At 35.6% G+C, this 27501-nt stretch overlaps 1 protein-coding gene across 1 annotated transcript; it reads right to left on the reverse strand.

Annotated features, from left to right (window-relative positions):
• Positions 1 to 365: 365 nt before the first annotated feature.
• SLC25A31 (solute carrier family 25 member 31) lies at positions 366 to 27281 on the reverse strand. The gene is made up of 6 exons (XM_074276597.1): positions 26855 to 27281; positions 9894 to 10021; positions 8271 to 8388; positions 6135 to 6289; positions 4775 to 4900; positions 366 to 844 (listed from the first exon to the last, which is right to left on the reverse strand). Exons 1-6 carry the CDS (start codon positions 27078 to 27080, stop codon positions 647 to 649), a joined length of 951 nt encoding a protein of 316 aa, XP_074132698.1. The 5' UTR covers positions 27081 to 27281; the 3' UTR covers positions 366 to 646.
• Positions 27282 to 27501: the final 220 nt, after the last annotated feature.

Consider the following 27501-nt stretch of genomic DNA (forward strand, 5'->3'; position numbering starts at 1 on the left):
AAATCAAAAACTGATTTATAATTGTTTTTTAAACTTTATGTCAGTCAATAAAGTACAGAAATTCAGTGTCCCAAGATGTAACACAGCAACAAGGCTCTTAAAGGCGACAGACTAAGAGACAAGTCTTAGAGCTTCTGAAGCCAGAGAATTGAGAGAAGTTTGCCTTCAAAGTGATTCTTGGACTTCATTAAACTATTGATGCTTTATTTAAGGGATAAATAAAGAAAGCTTGGACAAACAGAGCTAAATGATGACATTGTTGGATGAACTTTTAAAGAAATGTTTAATCAGCGTATAAGATTTTATGATTGTGAAGGACATGTTAAAAGAACATAAAATTTGAAAGGAAAATAATACCACTGATCAGATTCTAAACATACATTTTAATTTTTTATAATAAAAATAAAATATTTTATATCGATAGAAACCGCAATATACTACTGGTGGGGAAAATGCAAATTGTTTCATGAGAGTGAAGAAGCATATAACTATCTGACTGACAGTATTTAAATCCTTGTAAATAGAGCTTTATTACAGAATTAGCAATTTGAGAAAATACTGATATATGTAATAACAAGCTAACAATTATACAAATGATAGTTCTATAATGTGTACATAACACAAGGAAGCTCTGTACTTGTGCCTATTATTCTGATGAACTGCTTCCAATGTCAATATTGAACAGCTCTTTGATTTTATCATACAAGACCAGCACTAAAGCACCACCAGTGCCTCTCAGGACATTGGAGAAGGCTCCACGGAAGAAAGCCTTTGGACCTTCATCCTGGTAGATTTTCATGAAGCAGTCAATAGTCCCCTGGTATTGGCGCTCAATCTCACCACTCTGCAGCAAAATAAAGACTGATCAACATTTTTTTTTTGTCAAAACTTAAAATCTGTCTCAAAACATTATCTCTGTAGTAACAAACACTGGTTACAAGAATTATTTGGTTTTTAGTAAGTCATGTTAAGTCTAATAAGCATTTTTCTTCCTAAAATATCATTTAATTGAAGTTGTTTGTCCCACATACAATTTGAACTTTTAAGGGGAATCAGTATCTCTATTCTTTCCTGTTATAAAGTCATGCCCTTTTGCAAAGACTTTTAGACTCTGGTAACAAATGCTTATATTATCCCAGGCTTGAAAAAAGCAAGCAGAAACAAAGGAAGTTTGAACCAAGCTCCATTTGGATTCAACTTGTTGCTGTTCCCCAGTATGGAGATCTGACATTTAAATACTCTATGCCTTACCTCCTTAGTGAACCAAGAACCTACAGCACAGGAAGGCCAAGATGTATCTGTTTCTTCCCATTCCAAAGAGGAAACTACATGGAACTGGGGCTAGATAGTTCTCTATGAATAGTTGGTCAAGGCCTTCAGAGCCAGTATTGTGAGAATAAGATGGGTTTAGTTTTAGGGGTAACCACTATTGCCTCCCTAAGCCTGAAGGGAGGTAAATGGATGTTGAGCTTCTAAAAGTTATTTTTGATACAGAATTCCAGTGGAGACCTTCAAACAAAGCCCACTCACTGGCACATTGCTGATTATCAGATGATAATGATTCAAAATACCAAAAAAAGGAGCAGCTTGGTGGCAGTCTAGACAAATAAGCTGGGCTTGAAACCAGGAAGACTCATTTTTATTGGTTCAATTCTGGCCTCAGACACTAGTTGTATGATCTTGGGCAAGCCACCTTACCCTTTGCCTCAGTGGAGAAGGAAATGGCAAAGTACCCTAGTATCTTGCCAAGAAAACCCTAAATGGTGGAGTGAAGAGTTGGATTGGAGGTGACTGAGATTCCCGCTGCATGTTTTAGCACTTTTTGTATCACTATTTTCTCAGTCACGCTAATGTCCTTTCCCTCAAGTCTCCTCAGTCCCTGTGTTTCTTTCACTTGCTGCTATGTCTCTGTTCCCAGGCTTTCTTCCCTGTATTATATAAAGTCTCCTCAGTGTTCTCCCTCCTTTCCCTCTCCCCTTTGCTACAATGCTCCCCTCTGAACACACAAGTCTGACCCCTGCTCAGAATGACGAGGGAGGACCCCGAAACTCTCTGAAAATTCTTTTAAGGAGAAAGTGTCCTGACCTTTTAAAAGACCCCACCTGAGGGAAACAGGACAAACAGCTTCATTTTGTTATCTAGTTGAAGCTAGTTGAGTCTGGAGTTGGAGATTCTAACTCCATTGAATTGGAATTAATCCAAAGACACTCATTCAATTCCAAGATTTTCTCTGATTCCAGCTCAAACTATACCTGGCCCCCATCAAGAGCTGCTAGCCTAGGCTTCTATTATAAAATGAGCCAACCTGGGACTCATTCCTTGAAGAAGACCTAACATGCCAAGGAACCTCTGTCTCCCTGGCATAGCAACCTCTGCCCACTGAAATGATATCCTCTTTCAGCATTACCCCCTCTTTATCTTTCTTACCTATTTCCCTAACAAGACTGTATAACTCTGTTGGATTTCTCTGCTAGAAACTTTACTTCTCTGCCAGGACTCCTCCACTAGAAACTTTACTTCTCTGCTGGGACCTTGCCACCAAGGAATTCAATCTTTCTATTCATGCATAGCAAAGGCTTTCTTCCCAAAGTCAATAATAAACGTCTTTTGCCAGTCTAGCTTTTTGAGTTTGTAAATTCCTTTACCAAGGACCTCTGCGCCTCCAGAAAGGGTTCCCAAAACTCCCTACTCTGTGCCATATCCTAGGGGGAATCTAGGGGAGCCAAACTTCTTCATTTGGTTCCTTGAACCCCCAAATCTAGGCCTCAGCAAGAAGCCCTTAGTGGTTTCCCTCATTCTTTAGTCAATCAACACAAATCCCTCGGGCTCCAACTTTCCCAGCCTTCTCTTCTCTTTTGTACCCCGCGCTCCTACCTTGACCATGTCTTCCTTTTAGCTCTGAGCACCTGGGCAGGCCCCATGACACCCCCTATTCCCAGAATGAATTTCCCATTAACCCAGACCTCATGAAGTCTGTGATCTTTCACAGATGAACATCATTTTCCCTTCTTCACACTGGTTCTTTACCTGTACTGCTCTCACACATTTAATCTAAACAGTGTGGTATCCAGAAGACCTGAATGTAAAGCAGATAAATACAAGATACTTCTTGCTTTATATAAGTGGGCTGGACCCTCCGTTGATTTTCCCATAAAAAGTGAATTTGCCTGCAGCCGTGGGGAAGAGAGGGGTGGCAGGATTAGAGAGGTGGGGGGAAGGCTGAGGCAGAGAAGTAAGAAGAAGAGGAGCAACAAGCAGGGGGAAGACAGGTGGGGCTGCACATGTGGGAGGGGGGCTTCTCTGTGAAGCTCTCAAGCCAAGTTCCCCAGTTTGCCTTGAACAGCCTTCTGTTTTCACCTGGAGGGGAAAAATGTGGGAGAAGGCCAAACAAACAGTAAGGGGCAGGAACTGGGGGAAAAGCACAGTACTGTATACTATAGTAAAATTAACAGAGGATTGATTTTGGGGAGCAATTTGAATTTCTTTCAGAATTCTTTCCCTAAAGTTGAATTTGCAAAATGTGAATTTATATAAAGTGAGAACTTTCTATAATATAAATCAAAATATAAATCTGGCATTTACTAGCTGGGTGACTCCTGAACCTCAGTTTAATTTACAAAATCACTATTATAATAGCCTTTGTACTATCTTACAGAGTGTGTCTCCTAAGAGTAAAACTCCTTGAGGGCAGGTATTTTCATTGCTTTTGTCTTTGTAATCCCAATAGTTAATCCAGTCTGAGTCCAGAAGCCAAAGACCTGTAGCTTTCTCTGCTTTCCTCTTTTTATTAGCAGGTCAAACCCCTGATGTTACTTTGACTTCTTTGTCTTCTTCCTTGGCTAGTATAGGATCAAGCATCAAGCCTAAGCCTTTTGTGTACCGGATAAAGCTTCTTTCCCATCCAGGCAGCCATTATTCCAGCTTCTCATTACCTAATACACCTCATTTCAGGCTGTTCAGCTTGTCTCTGCCTCTGAACACTGTTCCACCCACTGCCTATTTGTATTCTGGTCACATTGTGACCTGGAGAGTGGATATTTCCATGTAGATCACAATTCTCACCTTCTTATTCTGGCACTTTTTGTTCATTAATGTCCTACAGAAATTTCACTGAGGCCATTTTCACATTTTTTTCATATATTTGGGGCACCAGCATAGGATCCCAGTTTATTCTCTCACTGCATGCCTAGCCTGCCATCTTTACAATCCAACATGTCCCAACGGCCAGTTTTTACCCCATCTCTCAAGTACAAGCCACTGCTATAAATATGCTATGTCTATTTATGGTTTATCGTGTGTCACACCATTTGGGTCATTTGTAATTGTGCTTCTTCCTTTTAAGGAGCCCTGGGCTTGGCTTCTAAGGACCTGAACTCAGGTCACCTTCTGTAAGTCTCATCAACAAAGGGAAGAAAACAATGTTTGCATTGCCTACATCAGAGACTTGAGTCAAGTGCCTTGTAAATTTTAAAATATTCTATAGGTGTGAATTAACAGTAATTTTACAAGATCAGAGACTGTTTCTTTCTTTTTTTTTTTTTTTGGTCTTAGATGAACAACACTTTCCTGCTCTCAATCCCTCTACTATGGCTAAGTAAAACTCCATTAACAGATAGATTATAAATGCCTTGTTTTGGTTCAGTTTTGGACCTAAACTACCAGGAAACTATCCTGAGTCAAGCCTACCTGATTAATGTGTGCTGTAGTGTGTATAACATTTAAGAAAGTCTCATTTGTTTAAATTCTTGACAACCACAAAATTAAAGTCAAATACCTGCATCATCATACGCCTCCTGACTGTGTCAAAGGGATAAGACAGTATTCCAGAGCAAGTAGTCACCACTTGAGCAATCAAAAATGACAGAAGGAATGGGGTTTCCTTTGGATTTGGCAATAAGCCCTAATGAAAAAAGAAGGCTATAATCAGTGATTGTGTAATTTTTGAAATATCCTAAATTGCATATCAAAGGACAAAATATTATAAAATATATAGGTAAAAAAAGACAGCTCATACGAACTGCTGAAACTGTGAATCTTATAAATCAAGAGAAAACAACGGGAGCTTGGAGGCCAGGGCAATTTGGGTACACATTTGTTATGGATTAGGATCACTGTAAATAAATTGCTGAGAACCAACTGAAGACTGGCTGGTAGCAGTAGCAGGTCACTACCACTGTCCTTGGTGAAGGGTGGCCCTGAGTTTGCTCACAGTTTGAATGGCGCTTGGATCCAGATGTAGCAGGAGTCAGTTTTCAGGGAGCCGCTGCCACCACTATTGTCAGAAGCAAAGCTCTGAGATGGCACAAAGTAGGCCCATGCAAACAAAGACCAGATGCCCCCATGCCTATGGGATTAGGGAGTAGAGTCAGGAAAGCCTGACATCAAATCTAGTCTCGGATAATGACTAGTTGTGGGAGCATGGGCAACTGACTTCACTTCTGTATGCTTTGGTTTCCTTATCTGCAAAATGGGGATCATTATAGCATTTACCTCCTAAGGTTCTTATGAGGATAAAATAAAATAATATTTATGAAGAGCTTTGCAAACTTTTTTGTCTGTACATATTAAGAAAGAAAACAATGCTAATTAATAAATAAGTTCCTGGCTTAACACAATGCATCAAAAAGCCAAAATAAATAGGTTCAAATCACATAAAAGACAAATCAATTAATTTTAACTATGCAAAGAGAGGATAGCATACACAAAATAAACAATGAGATAAAATGGAGGAAAAAAAAACTTTGCAGACAGCTTCCTCTACACTTGATTTATTCTGATAAATACAAGCCTTTGGAGATGAAGTTAGGAAAGGAAAACAAGAAAACAGCGAACTTATGATATGTTTTATATATATATATATATATATATATATATATATATGTATTTTTTTTGGTTAAACATTTGCAAATTACCTTTCATCTGGTTTGGCTCTCACTCAGAAAGTCTGCCACCCTGATTTAGAGCAACTTGAAAATGCCAGTGAACCACTTTCATCCTCAACTTTCTTTTGAGTACACTGTTTTGTCTCATTGCAGCATTTATTGTTATTCTAACCAAGCAGACCCAATGAAAGTTCTTAAATTTAAGCCAATTTACAAAAATGAAATTATTTCAGGAAAAAATAAGAAAATTACCTTAATTGTGTCATAAGACCCAAAATAAGAGGCTCGATATACAATGATACCCTGCACGGAAACACCAAACCCTTGGTATAAGCCAGTGATACCATCAGATTTTGCTATCTTGATAATGCAGTCACCTAAACCTTTGAACTGTCGTTCTTCAGGACCTAAAAAGAAACACATTTCCAATTAAACAACACATAATCTGTAATAAGAATTAGGAAAATTTTTTTTTTAATCTTAATCTATGTTGTAAAAGTTATTATCTTTAATTTTAAAACTATAGCTTAATAAGCAACTTAATGAATAAAGAAAATGAAAAGATTAACCTAAGATTTCTAACAGTACACTTAAATTATTTTTATTTAAAATGTTAATATGTAATAACGTATTTTAATTTTAGATAGGAGAATCAAAAAATTAATGTATTCTCTAACAAAATACAGTGTTATAGAGTACACATTCAGTAGTCATTGAATGGGAAGTCTATTCTTGACTTCAAAGAAGGAGTTCACCTAAGTCTATTCACAAATTAAACAAAAGTAAGGAATCACAGAACTAGAGCTGGAAGGGATCTTAGGAGTAGCAAGCTAATCTAGTTTCTTTTTACAGATTAATTTTTTTTTAACAGATAAAAATGAGAGATGAAGGGGTGGTGTCAGGGAGGCTAAGTGACTTGTCCAAGGTCATCCAAGTCATAAGAGGAATTTGAACCCAGATCCTCAGACTCCAGGCTTAAATACTACCACATTGTACTCCAAGTGCAAATAAATACAAATGAGCAAAAGCCCCTGCTCATTATGGATATCTTTTTTGTTAAATTAGAGCTACCTGACATACAAATCACTTTACCAAAAACCCAAAATGGATTATTACAAAACAAACCCAGAAATATACTCCACTTTCTGAAAGCAGGAAACCTTAACAAAAAGGTTTTTTTTTTTTTTTTTTTTTTTTTTTGAGGTGGGGGTTAAGTGACTTGCCCAGGGTCACACAGTTAGGAAGTGTTAAGTGTCTGAGATCACATTTGAACTCGGGTCCTCCTGACTTCAGGGTTGGTGCTCTATCCACTGCGCCACCTAGCTGTCCCCAACAAAAAGGTTTCAATAAAATTTGGGGAACTCATTTATTTATCAGTTCTAATATTTAAAAGGTAAGAAACTTTATTTCCCAAACATATATTTACAGCAAAAGTTAGTATAAAAGAGTCAATAATACAAAAGTTAGAACTCTCCCCAAACACCTGTTAATTACAAAGGGGATTTTAATTTATATGTCTTTTTTACTAAACAAAGAACATATTAAAATTAGTAAGTTCAATTCACTTTAACAGGCTTTAATGTTTATATTTTAAAGAATAATCTAAAATTTATCCACATAACATTTATTTGAGGTCAAAATTTAAAAATTATTGTTTACTTGGGTATTGACTTTCTGCCAAATTCATTAATATAGTCATATATTTGCAAGTCAAAATATAGGAAACCAAATTGGAATGAGGATTTATGATTTAATATATTGCAAATTCAGAGAATTTTAAAGATGTTTATATAAAAGCACTTTACTTTTTTGATGCCAAAAATTGAAAACTTTCATAACATTTTAATTACTAAATATTAGCTTAACTGGAATATAATTCTAATTCTATCTGTAATATATTATTTTACTTTTACATTAAATATATTTGTATGTGTGTATATATTATATATGTCATATAAAAATAAACTGAATTAGTGTTTTAATATATTCTATAAGTATCTCTGGCCTCTACTGACAATTCTATTCCCTAATAAATAATAAAATAAATAAATAAATAAAGAAAAGGCTTGCTTTTCATATGGCTACTGGCTTCACAAGACAGAGTTGGAACATCAAAAGAATGTTAAGCCTGGCAAAATGGTACCTTCATTAATATTTATTTGATTTAGATCACAGTCAACGTAAATTTTTAAGGGAAAAAAGTCAACTTACGTGGTGGCATACTAATAACTCCTAATAGGGAAATCAGTTCAGTAAAAAGTTGAGAAGAGAAATGTCAAGAAATATATGTAATTTTACCTCTACTATAATTCCTGTATAGCTGTAATATTCTTCCCCCTACCAAGACTCCCCTCCCCCACCCAACTGCAATTTTCCAAAATATCTTACCTTTTCCAATATCAGCCCCTAATCGAGTTCGAGCAAAATCTAAAGGATAGACTACACACAGGGACGTTGCCCCAGCAGCTCCACCTGAAGCTAGATTAGCCAAAAACCATCTCCAGAACTGAAATATATATTAATAATAAAATTTTAAAACAAGCATTATGAGAAAATTATTAAAGTGTTTATGTATATGTACTTAGATTCATAAAATAACCAATTTTAACAATTCTAATTTTTCATATAAATGATATTAAGTACTGATACAACAATAAGTACTGATAACAATAATAATTATGATAACATTTATCCAGAGCTTTATGGTTCACAAAGTGCTGTATATGTTATCTCCTTTAGTCTCACCATTTCTGTGATTCATTTTCAGAGTAGTAAGAGAATTGGTGCCAGAGTCTAGACTTTCCTTATTTCCAGATCTATGTTAATGACATCACAATCATAGTGCTTTTACCAGTTTGCAAAGCCTTTTTCATATATTAATTTAAATTTGACAAAGATAATATATTTGAAGCAGGATTTGAACTCAGTTGTTTCTGACTTCAAGGTCTTGTGCTCGTTCTACTACCCTACCTAAATACTGTTATGTATCTTTGTGTGTGTCAAGACGAAGTTCTATCTCCATGGAGTTCTTTTCACAGGCCTATTACTTTAAGACTCCCAAATGTGGACACTAGCAGATTTTTAATTAAAAGTGGTTATCTGGACAGAGAGATGGATATGTGCTAGAAGTGGAGTTAGAAAAAGGTCTCAATTGGACAAATGACCTGCCTAAGTAATCAACCTCACTCTAGGCTTTGGTTCCTTCTCTAAAATTGGAGGTTGGACTAGAGAAGATCTTAAAGGCTCCTCCTCTTTTGAATCTAAATCTATGAAATCAATGTTTCAAACCATGTTTCACCCTCATTGCACCAACTTCTTATTACTATTTATAATCCTACTTTTTAACTAGGTAAGTCTGAAAGAAGTTAATATATTTTTCATTATAGTAATTTTCATTAGCTTTAATATTCTGATGGATAATTATGTATAATATATTTAAGTCTAGAAAGAACAATAGGGTAATCTATAATATGAAAATTTATAAAATATATAATGCTATGTGTAAAACAAAATATGCCTACTTGGTTCTAACAATTTCTCTTTGAAAATTTAAAAATCCAAAGCCAGGATGGCTTTATAAATCAAATTACTGTAATTTTAACTCAATCAAAGAGGTGTTCCTGCCTCCATGACAAGAGTGCTATCTTGTTAGTTGCAATAATTGGGAAACCTCTACTCCTCATGAAAAGAGGTTTTTAAAAAACATTTTCACAATATAAAAAACTCTTATTGATTTTATTTAAACATTTTAACTATGAAAGCATTGTATTTAGGCTTTAAAAATGCATGAAATTATGCTGAGACTGAAGACTTGAAATATTGAATCTATAAATACTGGCATAACATTAAGATATAATAATGTTAGCTATTATATATAACAGAGATAGGGACAAGACTTTAAACTATATGTTCTTTTGCAAGGCTAGCTAAAAAGGTCCTGAATGAAATCTCAACATCTACCAAACACATGAAGTATTTTAAAGAATATTAGGGATAATAAAGTAGAATTACCTGTTTATCTTTGTTAACTCCTGACATGAATATCTGTTTGTATTTGTCCTTAAAAGCAAAGTTTAGAGCTTGTGTTGGAAAATATCGAATAACATTTGCCAAATTGCCACGCCAATAACTGAAAAAACCTATGAAGAAAATTAATTCTAATTATAAATTTATATTATTAATCTCAAAACCTTGAAAGTATTCTACATGGAGCAGCTTAAATGTAACTGAGCAACTCTCAAACAAAAATGAAAAATATATTACTAAATTATATTGAGAAATATAGAATATCTAGTCATTTGAATTAAGATTTTTTCCATAGCCAACCCAAAACTATCATTTACAATTCCCAAGTACGTTAAACTTCTGGAACAATTGGATCCCAGAAGTAATTTACAGACCCAATATTTCATAGAAGGGGGCCTATGGCACAAAAGTATGGCCTTACATCAGTTATTGATGTACATGATGAAAGGAACTGAACTTTTTTTTTTTTTATTTACAAAACATGCATGGGTAATTTTTCAGCATTGACCCTTGCAAAACTTTCTGTTCCAATTTTTCCCTCCTCCCCACCCCCTCTCCTAGATGGCAGGTAATCTAAAACATGTTAAATGTGTTAAAATATGTTAAACCCAATATCTATATGTACATATTTATTATAGTTATCTTGCTGCACAAGAAAAATCAGGTAAAGAAGGAAAAAAACAAAATGCAAGCAAACAACAACTGTTGTGTATAATGATCCCTTGGTTCTACTCATTTCACTCAGCATCAGTTCATTTAAGTCTCTCCAGGCCTCTCCAGGCCTCTGGTCATTTCTTAGAGAACAATAATATTCCATAACATTCATATACCACAACTTATTCAGCCATTCTCCACTTGATGGGCATCCATTCAGTTTCCAGTTTCTGGCCACTACAAAGAGGGCTGCCACAAACATTTTTACACACATGGGTCCCTTTCCCTTCTTTAAAATCTCTTTGGGATATAAGCCAGTAACACTGCTGGATCAAAGGGTATGCACAGTTTGATAACATTTTGAGCATAGTTCCAAACTGCTCTCCAGAATAGTTGGATCTGAGGTACTGAACTTTCAAAGAGAGAGGACACTAAGATAAATTGAATGTGTTGAGAATAACTCTGATCATGGATTATAAAAACTTATCCTATTCTTCTCTTGGGGGGAGAAGAAAGTGAGAAAGGAAAAAAATTAAAGACTTTTAAAAATGGTTATTGTATTTTTTGTTTTTATATCACCTTCATATTCCAATAAATGCCTTTCCTCTCTATTCCTCCTCCAAGAGGGTCATCCCTTATGCCAAGAAAAAAAAGTTCAGTAATCAAGGAGTGTGCAAGACTAGGAATCCCTTTGCCCCTCTAAAAGATCAAGGTCTATTTTTTCTCATCTCTCTGTTTTGGACCAATCTTAGGCATTATTATTTCATAGCATTCAGTTTGGGCTTTTCTTCTTATTGTTTTTTTTCTTCTTCTATTTTCATGAGTATAGTCACTATGCAATGTTGTGTATCTTGGTTCTGCTTATAGTATAAAAGTATACTTATAGTATATATAAGTCTCCTTATATATACTCTTAGTATTTGTAGTTCATGTACCACAATTTATTTAACCATTCTCTAATCAAGGGATATTTAATTTGTTCCCAGTTCTTTGCAACTACAAAAAGTGCTTGAGAGCTATTTTTATGTATACAAGATCTTTTGGTAATGGGATCATCGGATGAATACTATCTGCTGAACTCCCTTGAAATTAATCATGTGTTTCAACCCCATCAAAAAAAATTCCTCATTTTAAAAATTCTGAATTTAAATACCAAATAAAGTGAGCATTCCCATATACAAAGTATAACAGAAAAATAGACATAAAATTGTGAATCTTCATTCAGCTTGCTTTTCTTTTTTGAACCCTATTGCTATATTTTCTCTTCCCCCATCCAATAAAAAAAGAAAAGAAAAAGAAAATCCCTCTAAGAAATATTCTTTCCTTTGCTCAGATGATTACAGCAACTTCTGATTAGACCTTGTGAATCAGCCAACAGATGAAAGCACTTATTAAGAATTTAATCTATGTATAATGGCATACAGTCTATGAAGACAAACATTCCACAATACTGTTCTTGGTGGGGGAGACGCAACCTGAAGAACGCTGCCCAGGAGCCATTCTTTGGTTTGGGAAGGTCCTAGGAGAGCAGGTCAACAGGACATCAGGGGGCCCTTCTTAGAATTAGGTAATCAGCAAGGTTTACTAATAAGCAAGGGCCAGCTTCCTGATGTCCCGGACACATATGACAGGGGTCCATGTGTCTGGATCACAGACCATGCTTTTCTTCTTGGTGCATCCTTCCAAGAAGAACACTCTAAGCACACAATAGCAGAACCAGGATTCTGCCTGGGCTAGGTCTGAGCCACTTCCTTCAGCCTTTTGGTTTCCCTTCCCTGACCAAAGAGAAACCCAAAAGGGAAACTGAGAATCACAATAACTACAAGCCAAGTCTCACAGGAGAAAAAAAGGCTTAGTTCCAGTTGGAAAAAACAAATAAAATTAAAAATAAATTTAAGAGTTCAAGAAGAAAAATGGAAAGAATAACAAATAAATCACTTAGGAAAGAAGGTGGAACAACTTAACAATGTAATAGACACCTTGAAAAAGAGAAAGGATCAAAAAGAACTTGATGACTCCATTAGATAAGAAATATTTGCACAAAATCCAAAAATTGAAGGAACCCCCATCCCCATCACCAAAACAGAATAAACTCACTAACAACAACAACAACAAAAAGGACTTTAAAAAACGTGTTGAGAAAAGAAAATTTAAGAATCCATCAGACTCCCTGAAATGCATGACCAAACAAAATTCTGGGACAGTATGGTTAAAAAAAAATATGAAAGAAGACATCTGGATTGATAGAGGACTATGGAGATATGGAGAGAAAGACTCACCAGCTGAAAAGAATCTCAAACTGAAAATACCCAGGATATCACAGTTAAGATCCAGAATTTTCAAGTCAAATTAAAAATATTTAAAGAGAATCTTAACAGCATCCACTGAGGAGAAAAAATACTTCACTAACACCTGAACATTAACCACCCTGAAAAAAATAATATAATCCCACAGAGGAAAAGAAACAAATTATAAGACGCAGAAATTATTTTTCATGTATTCCTAAGGAACAGGAGATAGAAATTCTGAAATGCAAACATAGAGATCAAGAAAAACGCAAATAATTTAATCTGCTATTACGTCTATTTATGGAGATGATTAGAGAAAGAGGAAAAGAACCTTTGTAACATTTACAGCAGTTCTCTTTGTGATGGCAAAGAAATGGAAATTGCAGGATACCTGTCAATTGGGGAATAGCTGAACAAGTTATGGTATATGATTGTGATGGAATACTACTGTGCTGTAAGAAATAAGGAGCTTCACAACAAATTGGGAAAACATTTTTACATTCAAAGGTTCTGATAAAGGCCTCATTTATAAATATAGAGAACTGACTCAAATTTATAAGAATTCAAGCCATTCTCCAATTGATAAATGGTCAAAGGATATGGAACAGATAATCCTTTCCCTTGCTGAGATAACAACAATTTCTGATTAGGCCTTGTGAATCAGCCAACAAATGAAAGCATCTTCTTCAGATGAAGAAATTGAAACTATTTATACTCATAAGATGCTGCAAATCACTACTGATCATGACAGGAAGATAAAGACAATGTACATAGATAAATAAAAACAATAAAGACAAACTCTGAGATACTATTATACACCTCTCAGATTGGCTAAGATGACAGAAAAAGATAATGACAAATGTTGGAGGGGATATGGGAAAACTGGGACACTGATACATTGTTGGTAGTCCAGCCATTCTGGAGAGCAATTTGGAACTATGCTCAAAAAGCTTATCAAACTGTGCATAACCTTTTGATCCAGCAGTGTTTCTACTGGTTTTATATCCCAAAGAGATCTTAAAAGAGGGAAAGGGACCCACATGTACAAAAATGTTTGTGGCAGCTCTTTTTGTACTGACAAGAAACTGGAAACTGAATGGATGCCCATCAATTGGAAAATGGCTGAATACATTATGGTAAGTAAATGTTATGGAATGTTATGGTTCAGAATGTAAGAAACAGCCAGCAGGATGATTTCAGAGAGGCCTGGAGAGACTTACATGAACTGATGCCAAGTGAAATGAGCAGAACCAGGAGATCATTATACACAGCAACAAGATTATATGATGATCCATTTTGATGGATGTGGCTCTCTTCAACAATGAAATGATTCAGGCCAGTTCTAATTATCTTGTGATGAAGAGAGCCATCTACACCAGAGAGAACCATGGGAACAAAGTGTAGAATACAACATAGCATTGTCACTCTTTCTGTTGTTTGCTTGCATTTTATTTTGTTTCTCTTTTTTTCTTGTGCAGCACGATAACTGTATAAATATGTATGCACATATTGGACTTAACATATTTCTACCATGTTTAACATATATTAGAGTACTTGCCATCTAGGGGAGGGCGTGGGGAAGGGGGGAAATTGTTTTGCAAGGTTTTGCAAGGGCTAATGCTGAAGAATTATCCACACATATGTTTTGAAAAATAAAAAAGCTTTAATAATAATAAAAAAAGAAATGAGGAGCTTAAAAAAAACATGGATAGACTTTCATTAAATAATAAAGAGTGAAATGAGCAGAATCACAAGAAATCTGTACACAGTATCAGCAGTGTTATTTTAGGAACAACTCTGAATAAGTAATTTTGGCTATTACAAATGCCTAAATTAATGACAAAGTCCAGATATTCAGAGAAAAAATTGATAAAGAGAAGTACATACATAATGATTTTACACATATGTATATATTTATGTTTAATGGTAACCATTGGTAGGGAAGGGAGAAGGGAAGAAAAAAGGAAAAAAAAGTAATTTACATGATGACTTTATTATATATTTAAAAGAAATAGCAAGTTCTACATAATAGATTTGCATTTTCATTTGCAATCATCTATTATGTTATGGAAATACTTATTTTATTCCACAAATTTAAAAGTAAATACAAATTTTAAAAATTGATGGATCAAAGAACAACAACAAAAAATTAGAGAAACAGATTAGAGAAAATGACAACAATGAGACAACAAATTTCAACTTGAGTATTCCTAACAACTCCAAGACTGACACTATCTTCTGTACCATCTACCTACCCAACCCTAGCTACTGACCATCATTAACAACACAAAAACACCAAATAAAATATTAATAAAGGGGCTATAGCAAGATAAAGGCTTATGACCTGGTCATTTTTCATTAAGAATACAGGGTTGATTCTGGAGAGTGATTTGGAACTATGCTTAAAAAATTATCCAACTCTGCGTACCCTTTGATCCAGCAGTGTTACTACTGGGCTTATATCCCAAAGAGATCTTAAAGAAGGAAAAGGGACCTGTATGTGCAAGAATGTTTGTGGCAGCCCTCTTTGTAGTGGCTAGAAACTGGAAACAGTGAATGCCCATCAATTGGAGAATAGCTGAATAAATTATGGTAAGTGAATGTTATTGTTCTGAATATAAGAAACAACCAGTTGGTGATTTCAGAAAGGCCTAGAGAGACTTGCATGAACTGATGCTAAGTGAAATGAGCAGGACCAGGAGATCATTATATACTTCAACAATAATACTGTATGAGGATGTATTCTGATGGATGTGGCTCTCTTCAACGATGAGATGAGCCAAATCAGTTCCAATAGAGCAGTAATGAACTGAACCAGCTACACCCAGTGAAAGAACTCTGGGAAATGAGTAGGAACCACTACATAGAATTCCCAATCCCTCTATTTTTGTCTGCCTGCATTTTTTATTTCCTTCACAGATTAATTGTACACTATCTCAAGGTCCGATTCTTTTTGTACAGCAAAATAACTGTATGGACATGTATACATATATTGTATTTAACATATACTTTAACATATTTAACATGTATTAGTCAACTTGTCATCTGGGGGAGGGGGTGGAGGGGAAGGAGGGGAAAAATTGGAACAAAAGGTTTTGCAATTGTCAATGCTGAAAAATTACCCATGCATATATCTTATAAATAAAAAAACTATTAAAAAAGTCAATAATGGTATAGTGGAAAAATGGTGGATTTGGAATAAGAGGACATGTCTTTAATATTAGAATAATAATTAAATTTTTTTTACTATATCATTGACTTTTAAAAAATTATTCAATTCTTATGTAAAAAAAATTGTCCATGTTGAATTCCTTGAAATTGGTCTTTGATAATGACTCATTAAATTTTCTATTAAGTTTGGGTTTGGTTGATCTAAAGTTCTGAAAATCTGCAAGCTCATTGAATGTCCTTTTTTCCCATTCATTATTATAATTTTGCTGGATATTTTATTTTTAGCCACAGGCTTAGTTCTTTTGATTGCCAATATATTCCAGGATCTGCAGTCTTTTATTGTGACAACTGCTAAGTCCTGTACAATTCCAATTGTAGCTCCATATTATTTGAATTGTTTTATTATTTTGTTTCTTGCAAAATTTCCTCTTTGATCTGGGGGTTTCAAAATTTGGCAATAATATTTCTATGTGTCTTCCACAAAGGATCTTTCTTGAGGTGATAATAAGTGATTTTTTCTATTTCTACTTTCCCCTCCTGTTCTATCACTCCAGGACAATTTTCTTGGATTATTTCTTGCATTATTATGTCAAAGTTCTTTTTTTGGTCACAACTTTCAGGCAGTCTTAATTTATATTTTCTCTTGATCTGTCAAATATGTTATTTATGTTATGTATAAATCTGTTTTTTATTATGTATAATACATAATATAAATGTTATTTATTATGTATAAATATGTTAAACATATTTATACAGTTATCTTGCTACACAAGAAAGATTGAATCTAGAGGAAAAAAAAACCTGAGAAAGAAAACAAAATGCAAGCAAACATCAACAAAAAGGGTGATAATGTTATGCTGTGGTCTAACAATTTCAAATTGTTGTTTTACCACAGTGTAAAGTGTAATGACTCTCTTCAGCACTAAACAATTGGAACTTGTCTGAATTGATTCATTATTGAAGAGATCCACGTTCCTCAGAATTGATCATCATATAATCTTGTTGCTGTGTATAATGATCTCCTGGTTCTGTTCAGTTCACTTAGCATCAGTTCATGTAAGTCTCTCCAGGCCTCTCTGTATTCATCCTGCTGGTCATTTATTATAGTCATTTCATAACATTCACATACCATAACTTATTCAGCAAAAGAACAGTTTACAAGTAAAGATAGATTCTCATGAATATAATTTCTTCTATTAATATACACACATACTTTCTTGAACTGGTAATTTGTTATATATTTTGAATTCTCCCTGATGTTCTGCTGGGCACATGACAGTGTTCTCTTTTGTTTCATTTTGTTTTGCATTTTTTCCTATTTTTCTTTTTCTGTTTTAAAAAATAAAATACATTTTAAAAAAACCAATAAAATTCATTTGGGAAAACAAAAGAGCTAGAATGTCGGGTGAAAGTGAGGACAAAGGGGTTTCAATAGTACTTGTAGACCTCAAAGTATTTTACAAAATAAAAGTCATCAAAACCATCTGGGTATTGGTTAAACAGAAAGATCAATCAATGGAACAGATTAGATGAGTAGGTCTGAATAACAATAGAACTCAATAAACCAGTGTTTAGTAAAATGAAAAACACAAACTACCTAAGAAAAAATCTTCAAGAAAAATTTTTAAGAAAAGCAGTCTGGCAGAAATCAAGCTCAGACGACTAGCATCTCATTCTACATCCTACAACCCATTCTAAATGAATATATGACCTTAACGTTATAGATTATATAAAAAATTAGAAGAGAGGCAGATGATACATTTCTATTATGGATAGGAGATTATTTATTTATTTATTTTTCCCTGAGGCAACTGGGGTTAAGTGACTTGCCCAGGATCACATAGCTAGGAAATGTTAAGTGTCTGAGACCAAATTTGAACTCAGGTCCTGACTTCCCTGCTGGTGCTTTATTCACTGAGTCACTTAGCTGCCCCTAAAGCCTTTTATTTTCAAAACATATGCATAATTTTCAATATTCGCCTTTAGAAAACCTTGTGTTCCATATTTCCCCCCTCCCCTCTTCCCTAGAAGGCAAGTATTCCAACATATGTTAAACATGCGTAATTCTTCCATATATATTTCCACAAATCTTATGCTACGCAAGAAAAAAATCAGATCAAAAACAACAACAACAAGAGAGAAAGAGAAAGAAAACAAAATGCAAGCAAACAACAAAAAAATGAAAATACTATGCTGTGATCCACATTCAGTTCCCACCATCTCTCTCTGGATGCAGATGGCTCTCTCCATCATAAGTCCATTAGAACTGGCCTGAATCACCTCACTATTAAAAAGAGCCACATCCATCAGAGCTGATCATCACATAATCTTGTTATTGCTGTGTACAAAGATCACCTGATTCTATTCACTTCACTCACATCAGTTCATGTAAGCCTCTCCAGGCCTTTCTGAAATCATCCTGCTGGTCATTTCTTATAGAACATTAATATTTCATAACATTCATATACCATAACTTATTTAGCCATTTTCCAAATGATGGGCATCCACTCAAGTTTCCAGTTAGGAGATGTATTTTTAACCAAACATGTGATAGAGGCAATTACAATAAAGAAAAAAATTAATGTAGATTAGATAAAAAGGGGAAAAATTAATTCAAATTTCTTTGATAAAGACTAGATATTTAAGATACACAATTTCTGTACATACATATTTGCATGTACATATGTGTGTATACATACATGTATGACTAATAGTCATTATCCAACAGAAAAGTGGTCAAAGGATATTAATAAACAGTTCCCAAAAGGATTGAAAAGTATTCACAAACAATGAAAGAATGCTCCAAATAACTAATAAGAACTTAAATGCAAAATGATCCTGAAATTTTTCTTCATACTCCAAACTAGAAAAAAATAACTTTAAAAAATGGCAATAGTCAAATATAGGGTTATGGAATGTCAAGTGGCCTAATATACCATTTGTGGAACTGGGAAATAACAGTAAAATTTTTGTGGAAACCAATGGTCATGCTCTTTGAACCAGTAACTATTACTGGGCTTATACCCTAAGGAACTATTGATAGTCCCCACATACTACAAAACAGCTAAGAACTGGAGTAAAGCACATGCCTGTAAATTAGAGAATAGTTAAAACAGTGGTAAAATGTTATGGAATATTATTGTGTTTTAAGAATGATGTGTGTATGATGAATACAAAGAAGCATGGAGAGAGCTATATAAATTTATGCAGAGAAAAACAGAGCCAAGAAAATATTATATACAGTAGCCAAAACAATGTAAATGGAAAAAATTATACACAAAAAATTAATACAGCAAAATTATATTCACCAGAATTTGAATGAAGAGGTATGAGAGGATATATCCACCCCAACCCTCATTCTTAATGGAAATTGTTGATTTTACAAGTGTTTACAATCTACTTGTTTTCATACTTTCACAATGTTACTGATTAGTTGTACTGATTTATTTTTCTGTCTAGAAATACTATGTCATATGAAACAGCTTTCTTGGAATGATTGGAAAAAGGATAATAGGGATTATGATGATGATGTAAGAAACAAAAAACATAATAAAAATTTACCCCCCCCCAAATCTAAGTACTAACATTATGTGCAAAGGGGATAAATTAGAGATCTTTCCAGTAACATCAGTTATACAAGGATGTCCATTTTTACCATTATTGTAAATAATCAACTTTTTGGTATAATATCAACAAAACTCATCAAGAAGTGATAGAAAAAGAAATTCCATTTACAGTAACTATCAAACATACACAATATTTGAGAATTTAAATCATAGGCTCTTTTTTTTTAAACAGTTTTAATGATCTATTCTAGAACAATGTCTACAATGTAGAAAGAAAATGTGTTGTGAACAGCTAGCACAGAGGACAGAAAATGCAAGAGTCATGCCTTTTGCTCAAAGCAGTCACTCAGGTTCTTCATCTCAGAGCCATTTTACTTTTGTTTTACACAAAGTGCAAACTTGTGCAATTACTTAAAAGCAAATCCAGCAGTGAATCAACATGTGGGGAGAGGCTACTAGAAAAGCACATTTATAGTAACAAGGGAAAGCAGAGATAGAAGATAAAGAAAGTATGGGATATAATATTCTTAAGAATGGCTCTTAATCACCCAGAAAAGGTTAACATGTTCCACAAACTGATTAAAGAAGCACATCACATTTTAATAAGTTTTCAATGATAATAATAATAAGCTATAAGTCAATTTTCAAAAATTAAGAAAATTCACCCAGCTACTTATATCAGATGAATGCACAAATCTCTAACTTAACTTAAGCACCTAAGTAACAAGGGTGCAGGCCATGAATTATTTCAATGAGCATTCAACTAGCTCCTGGTCAACCTGTGGCTGGCTCAGGACTCATGCTTCCTGGGTCTTTCACTTTAGGCCTCAGAGACCTGGCAAATCATGCCCATGGCAACTTTCTTCTGGTTGGGGGCTGGAGCAAAAGCTTGGCACTAGTAGTAATACTGTGATCTGAATAGTGTGCTACAACCAACAGCAGTAGAGAGATGTTGTCCTTTCTTCTTCAATGGGGAGCTGAGTAACATGCACATGGCCTGGTGAAAAGAGGGATGAGTGCAGTTTTACCCTTTTTAGATTTAGACTAATATAACTAAAAGAGAAACAGCAAAGGTATTTGGGAGTTCAAAGAATTTTTTTTTTTAAAGGAGAGCACAGATCTACAATAATTACTGAATGTAAATTAAAAAATACCTATTCCTTAACTGTTACCAAATCTTTACAAAAATTGACCATGTGTGAGGGCATAAAAATCTCATAAACAAATACAGAAAAATTAAACTTCTAACTATGATGTAATAAAATTACATTCAACAAAAGGCCTTTGAAGCATAGATGAAAAACTAATTAGAAACTAAACAAGCTTAAATAATGAATCAGTCAGAAAATAAATCATAAAAATAATCACAAATTTCATTAAAGATAATGACAACAATGAGACAACTTATCAAAATTTGTGGAATACAAGCAAAGCAGTACTTCATACGAGGATATTTTATTTCTCTAAATGCTTATATTAGACAGAAGAGGCAAAGAGAAGATCAATGAATTGGACAGGCAACTTAGGGTTTAGCTTTTTTAGCTAACCTAACCCAACAAGTCAAATACTACTAATTAAACATTAAAATAGAAATACTAAAAAAATTAGAGAAGATCAATAACATTCAAAGTTAAGAAGGAAACAAACAAATCACTGAACTAAAAAATAAAACTAGGAGTTGTTTGAAAATAAACAAACCATTGGCTATTTGACTCTAAAAAAAGAAAATGAAGTTACTGACCAGTGTCAAAAATGAAAAAAGGGTGACTTCACAACGAATGAAGATAAAACAAAAGCAATTATTAGGAGCCATTTTGCACAACTACATGCAAACAATTCAGATTCAATATTATCAAGTAGCTATAGCAACATAAAAGAAAAATTATATATTATGACTAGGATTGAGGTACACCAGGAATATAGAATAAGTTGAACATAATGATGATTAAAATACATAAACCATGTTAACACAAGTAATAAAAACCATATGATATGAATAGATGCTGAAAAGTATCCTAATGAAATCCAACATTCATTTTTATTAGAAATTCTAGAAATTATAGGATCTTTCCTTTATATAGTAAAAAGTATCTGAATCCAATCACAAACATTCTACATAATGGACAACACAAAGGAGGTCCTCTTATTAAGATTAGGGGAAAGCAAGTATGCTCATCATAGCAATAAGACAACAAAAAGAAATGGAGTAAATAAACATGGGTAAGGATGAAATAGAATGATCACTTTTGCTGATGATATATATATATATGTATATATATATATATGATAATATGTTTAAGAGAACTTGAGTCAATTAAAATTAGTTGAAATAATTAATAACTTGAGCAAAGTTGCAGAGATGAATCCATATAAATTATCAGCAGCAGAAAATCAACAAAACTATTGAAGCTATAAAATACTTGGGAGTGTATGTACCAAGATTACCCAGAAACTATATGAATCTAACTACAAAATTTTCTTTGCAGAAATTAAAATGGAATTAAATAATTAGAGAAACATTAATTAAATTAATAAATTAAATTAAACATTAATACATGAGTAGCTGTTATAATAAAAACAACAATAATACAAAAATTAATTTACTCAGTGCTGTGCCAAATCAAACCCCCAGATATTTTATAGATGTAGAAAACACAATTATCAAATTGATATGAAGGAGCAAAATGTCTAGAATCTCAAAGAAAAAATTTTTAAAATTGGAGGACCTCAAATCACCAGTACCAAACCTCAAATCACATTAAAAAGCAGTTTTCATTAAAATAATTTGGTGCTAGTAAAGTAAACAAACAATATGTCAGGTCAATCTCTCTAATAGTTTGGGTACACAACCTTAACAGGCACACAAACACATGATGTTAATAAGTTCAAAGATCCCAATCAAAGAAGGATAAGTCTTAATCTTTGACCAAAACTGCTAGAAAAACTGGAGAAACACTTCTCCATCCCACAAAGTTACCAGATCTTGTGATCAAGCTGTATCACTACTAGGCCCATGCTCTAAAGCAATCAGAGAAAGGAAAATAAGTTATTTGTATATGTAAAAAAAAAAGTAAAGCAGCTCTTTTGTTGGGGAAGAGCTAACCTAACTGTGGTATGTGAAAACAATAAAATATTATGTCCTGAGAAATAAATGAAATGGACAAATCATAGGAAACTGAGGAAACATTTATAAACTGATAAAGAGCAAAGTGAACACAAGTAAGAGAAAAATTTGGGTAAGAACATTTAGAAAAAATAACTGACTTTATAACTGATCAGTAAAATGAAAAAAGTCAAAAAGAACAAAATGAAACATCACTTCCTTACAGATGAATAATTTAAAACTTAAATAAATCATACATTTTTGGATATTGCAAGAGAATGTTTTGCCAGACTATGCTAAGTGTAGAGAGTTTTATTTTTTTATTTACTGAATAGTGGCTGGGGAAAATAAAAAGAATCAACCAAAAAAACTTTTAACAAATTAAATGTATATAGCACACAGGAGACAAAATATACTGAAATAGTAATACAATATCCTAAATGTTCATATCAATAAAAAACAGAAAGACCAATTAATTAGGTATGCAATGAAAAAAAAAAAAACTAAAAAAAGAACAAAATAAATCCCCAATTAAGCACTAAATTGGATATTCTAAAAAAATTAAGGGTGAAATTAATAAAATTGAAGGTTAAGAAAATCATTGAAATAAAATTAGCTATTATGAAAAAAAAATCAATAAAATAGCTCAACCATTGGTTAATATGATTTTTTAAAAAGAGAGAAGAAAACCAAACTACTAGCATCAAAAATGAAAAGTGAAAACAATTATAAGAATTATTTTGCCCAATTATATGCCAATAAATTTAACAACTTAAGTGAAATAGAAGAATATCTACAAAAATATAAACTGTCCAGTTTAGTAGAAGAAATAGAATATCTAAACAGACCCATTTTGGAAAAAGAACTTGAGCAGGCCATAAAAGAAAAAAGCACCAGGACCAGATGGATTTACAAGTGAATTTTATCAAACATTTAAAGACCAACTAATAGGTAAAGAAGGGGTCCTATCAAACTCTTTTCATGAAACAAATGTGATACTGAATACCTAACGAAGAAAACAAAGAAAATATAGATGGTAAAATTCTAAATAAAATATTAGCTAAAAGATTACAACATATTACAAAGATTATACATTATAACCAAGTGGGTTCATTCATATCAGGAATTCAAGGATGGTTTAATATAAGGAAAACTACTAAAATAATTGATTAGATAATCATAAAAATAACAAAAGGTGTATTATATAGGGTTTTTTTTGAAATACAAATTTATTATTTTAAATTGAATCATCTTAGGGTCTGTGATGTACATTCTATTTTTCCCTTTTCTCATTCTGTGTAAAATTAAAAAAAACTTACAAAAATAAATTATGTTAAAAATCCTATGAAGAAAAAAGAAACATTAATGCAATTTAAAAGAACAAATTTACTGACTCCAGAATAAGAACCATGGCCTTATACATTATTTAATCTAACCCAATAAAATTAACTGTCTCTAGACTACACAAATGAATAAGCAGCGGAAGTCAGGTCTTCTAATACCAAATCAGGCTGTTTTTTCAGTACACTGTGCTATTTATTTTTTTGTCTTTATTTCTATAAAAATGAAAGGATTTTTTTTTAAGGGACAGCTAGTTGGTGTAGTGGCTAGAAAAGGAAAAGAAGAGATTGGTCTAGTTGGCTTTGAAAGCCCTTTTAGGAAAAAAAAAGAGTGCTTGGTTTGGAATCTGAGGATTTGAGTTTGAATCCTAGCTTTGCCACAGTGAGATCCTGGGCAAGTCACCATTCCTCCTGCTCCCTCTAGTTTTGGGGCATTACCTGCAAAAGAAGGGAGCTGGATGAGATGATATGAAAGGTCCCTTCCAGCTTCCTCTTTGGAAGACCTGGGTTGGAAAACTGGAGCTACTACTTAGCACACACCTCCTCTTTTCCCCTCAAACTTCCTATGCAACAGCCTTGAACCCACCTTCTTAGCTGAGAACTTCAGTTAATCTCCTACTTTACTGAGAAAATTAAGGCCATTCCCCAAGAACTTTTCTCCCCCTTTTCTCTTTTAAAAAAAGCCTTCCTTCTGCACCTCCCCTTCCATTACCCCCCACTCTCCTTCACTCCAGTGTGATGATGAGGTAGCCCTTCTGATTGACAAACCCCACCCTCAAACATGTACTTTTTTTTTTAATTATTGCTTTTTATTTATCAGATATGCATGGGTAATTTTACAGCATTGATAATTGCCAAACCTTTTGTTCCAACTTCCCCCCCCCCCCATGGCAGATTAACTAATACATCAAACATGTACTCTTGATCCCAGGCCCTCCAACAGCCTGCCCCATCATCCCCTTTATATCTCTGCAATTTTCATCCTCTCCCTTATCTATTTGCTGGTTCCTTCCCTGCTGCCTTCAAATACACCACTCAAAAAACCTGCTAGGATCCCATCAGACCCAAGAGCTACTTTTATCCATCTTCCTCTTCTCAGGTAAACTTGCAAATCATCCACGATCAGTCTTGTCTCTGCTTCCAACCTCCTCATTCGACTGAAACTGCTCTCCTTGAAAGTCACCAGTCAGCCCTACAATGGACAAGGGGAAGGCGGCTTCTCCCTCCTGGGCCTTTGCACCCCTCTCCCCTTTCTGGGACAAAGGCTGCTCTCGGTTCCTTCTGAGCACTTCTCCTCCCTCTGGGCCCTCCTTACATTCATGTGAGCTTCTATAGAGTCAATTACTCTTTCTAATCACATGAGTTTTGATCACAATTCTGAGCTCCCTCCCAGCACTTAGGACAACGGACATTGTGCTGTCTTGGAGTCATTGAAATTCAGTGTGTCCAAAGCAGACTTTCTCATCGCCCCCCGGAACACCTCTCTTCCAAACACTGGCCAGAGCCACCTCTTGCTCCGAGAGTCACTGCCTCTAGCAGGCAGTTAGGTGGCAAAGTAAACAATGCAGAACTCTCAGTCCTTCTAGGACCTTCTCTTCAGAGCTGAGCTGGCTAACCCTGAAGGTCCATTACTGCTCTAGAAGTAATTGTGGTGGCGTTTTTTCAATCATTATGACCCTATGTTAGGGTTTTCTTGGCAGTGCTTGGAATGGTTTGCCATTTCCATATCTAGGTCACAGGACAGATAAAGGAACGGAGTTAAACAGGGCTGGCTTGTCCAGGATCACACGAGGGGCGCTCTAGGTGCTATGGCAGCCCGAGTGCCCTCTTACTCAGGCTTGAGGATCCCAATTTGCTCCTCCCTCGCCCACCTGGGTGAAGGGCTTGGGCTGGAGGACTCAAAAGATCCGGTTCAGCTGTAACTATGATCTGTTACTGTTCTTTCTCCCAAAGTGCCTTGTATTTAAATCCTTTGCACCTGTTTCATTTACTTTTGTGGTTGATTTCATACCCTTTGCCTAAAGGGTCACACAACTGGGTCCCGGTGTCCCATGATGGCCGGAGAGAGGAAAAAAAAAAAAGACTCCATAAACACCAAAATACGGATAGTGCCCTGTGCACGCACACGTGCCATGGATTTGGGTCTGCGGGTAAAAACGGAGAGGAGCGGTGGGCGTCACCCTCTAGGGGAAACTGGACCTGAACGTTGTGATTATTGCCATACAACAAAGAACTACTATGAGAATTCGGGGAAGCACGAAAACACCTGAATGAGCCAAGGCAGTGATATAAGCAGAACCAATGGAAAAAAAAAAAAAAAAAAACACATGCACGCCCTCCCACACCCACTCCTCCTGATCTGGAGCAGCGGTCCTCAAACTTTTTAGATAGGGGCCAGCTCACTGTCCTCAGACTGTGGAGGGCCGGACTACAGTAAACACAAAAGCTCACCCTCTGTCTCCGCCCCTCAGCCCATCTGCCATAACCCGGCGGGCCGCAAAAACGTCCTCAGCGCTGCATCTGGCCCCGGGCCCTAGTTTGAGAACCCCCCTGGTAGACCCCTAGCATGCTGGCTCTGAGACCCTTTCCCCACAAAGCACGAGGCAAGAAGCTCTCTCCTTTGGTCTGCACTACGCAAACCCCGAAAGTCCCTTCCAGCTCCACCTCTGGAGGACGCCTCTGGTCGCCTCATCACCCATCAGTGAACAAGTCCCTGTCTTGCTGTCTCCTCTCTGAGATGAAGGGGCTGAGCTCAGGCCCGCCCGACCTTCCGCCTGCCCCGAGGCTGCCTTTCCCCCCAGCCCTCCCTCTCCGTCCGCCGTACCCTGCTCGCGTGGGATGCGCAAGAAGCAGTCCACGATGCCCTTGTACTGCGCCTCGGGACTGATCTGCTTGGACGACGCCTGCACCTGCAGCAACAGCTTCACGCGCTCGATGGGCGCCACCGCTGTCTTGGACACGGCGGCCGCGATGCCGCCCGCCAGGAGGTCCTTGCCGAAGGATGCTAAGTCCAGCAGCTGCTGCTTCTCGGGCTTGCTCTTGGTCACCATGGCTCGAAGGGGCTACGGAGTTCTGCGGGTCGGGACGGGTGGCGGGGGTTGGCGGAGTGGGCCGGGAGGCGGAGTCGCGGAAGAAAACGGCCTCTACTCTCGCTTCGCACTGGCGGGAAGGAGGTGCGTGCTGCGGCGGGAGAGAGCCGCGCAGGCGTATAGGATGGCTTGGCCGCGTCGCGCAAGCGCTTCCAACGGCCTGCTTGGCCTGGGCGTCGTGGGAGCCACGTGGCCCTCAGTTCCGTACGCACGCAGGTGCGCGAGTCGTGAAGAGGGGCCCCCGAGGGACCCTTACTTGCAGCCGAGCGCGCTTGCAAACGAACTCCGCCGGTTTACCAGTGGTGGGAGGGGGAAATTTTTTTTTTGGGGGGGCAAATTGCCACTTCCTAGGAATAGAGACGCAGCCCTAGTCCCTCTTTTT

This window comes from Sminthopsis crassicaudata, chromosome 6, assembly GCF_048593235.1.
Source record: "Sminthopsis crassicaudata isolate SCR6 chromosome 6, ASM4859323v1, whole genome shotgun sequence".
NCBI lineage: Eukaryota > Metazoa > Chordata > Mammalia > Dasyuromorphia > Dasyuridae > Sminthopsis > Sminthopsis crassicaudata.

What these genes read in the sequence shown, in the direction of transcription:
- SLC25A31 (XM_074276597.1), bottom strand. Translation starts at nt 27,080, where the DNA reads ATGGTGACCAAGAGCAAGCCCGAGAAGCAGCAGCTGCTGGACTTAGCA. An exon ending in GAGTTAACAAAGATAAACAG is followed by an intron (nt 8,389 to 9,893) that starts GTAATTCTACTT and finishes TATATATTTCAG; the next exon opens with TTCTGGAGATGGTTTTTGGC. An exon ending in GGAGGCGTATGATGATGCAG is followed by an intron (nt 845 to 4,774) that starts GTATTTGACTTT and finishes ATTTTGCTGCAG; the next exon opens with AGTGGTGAGATTGAGCGCCA.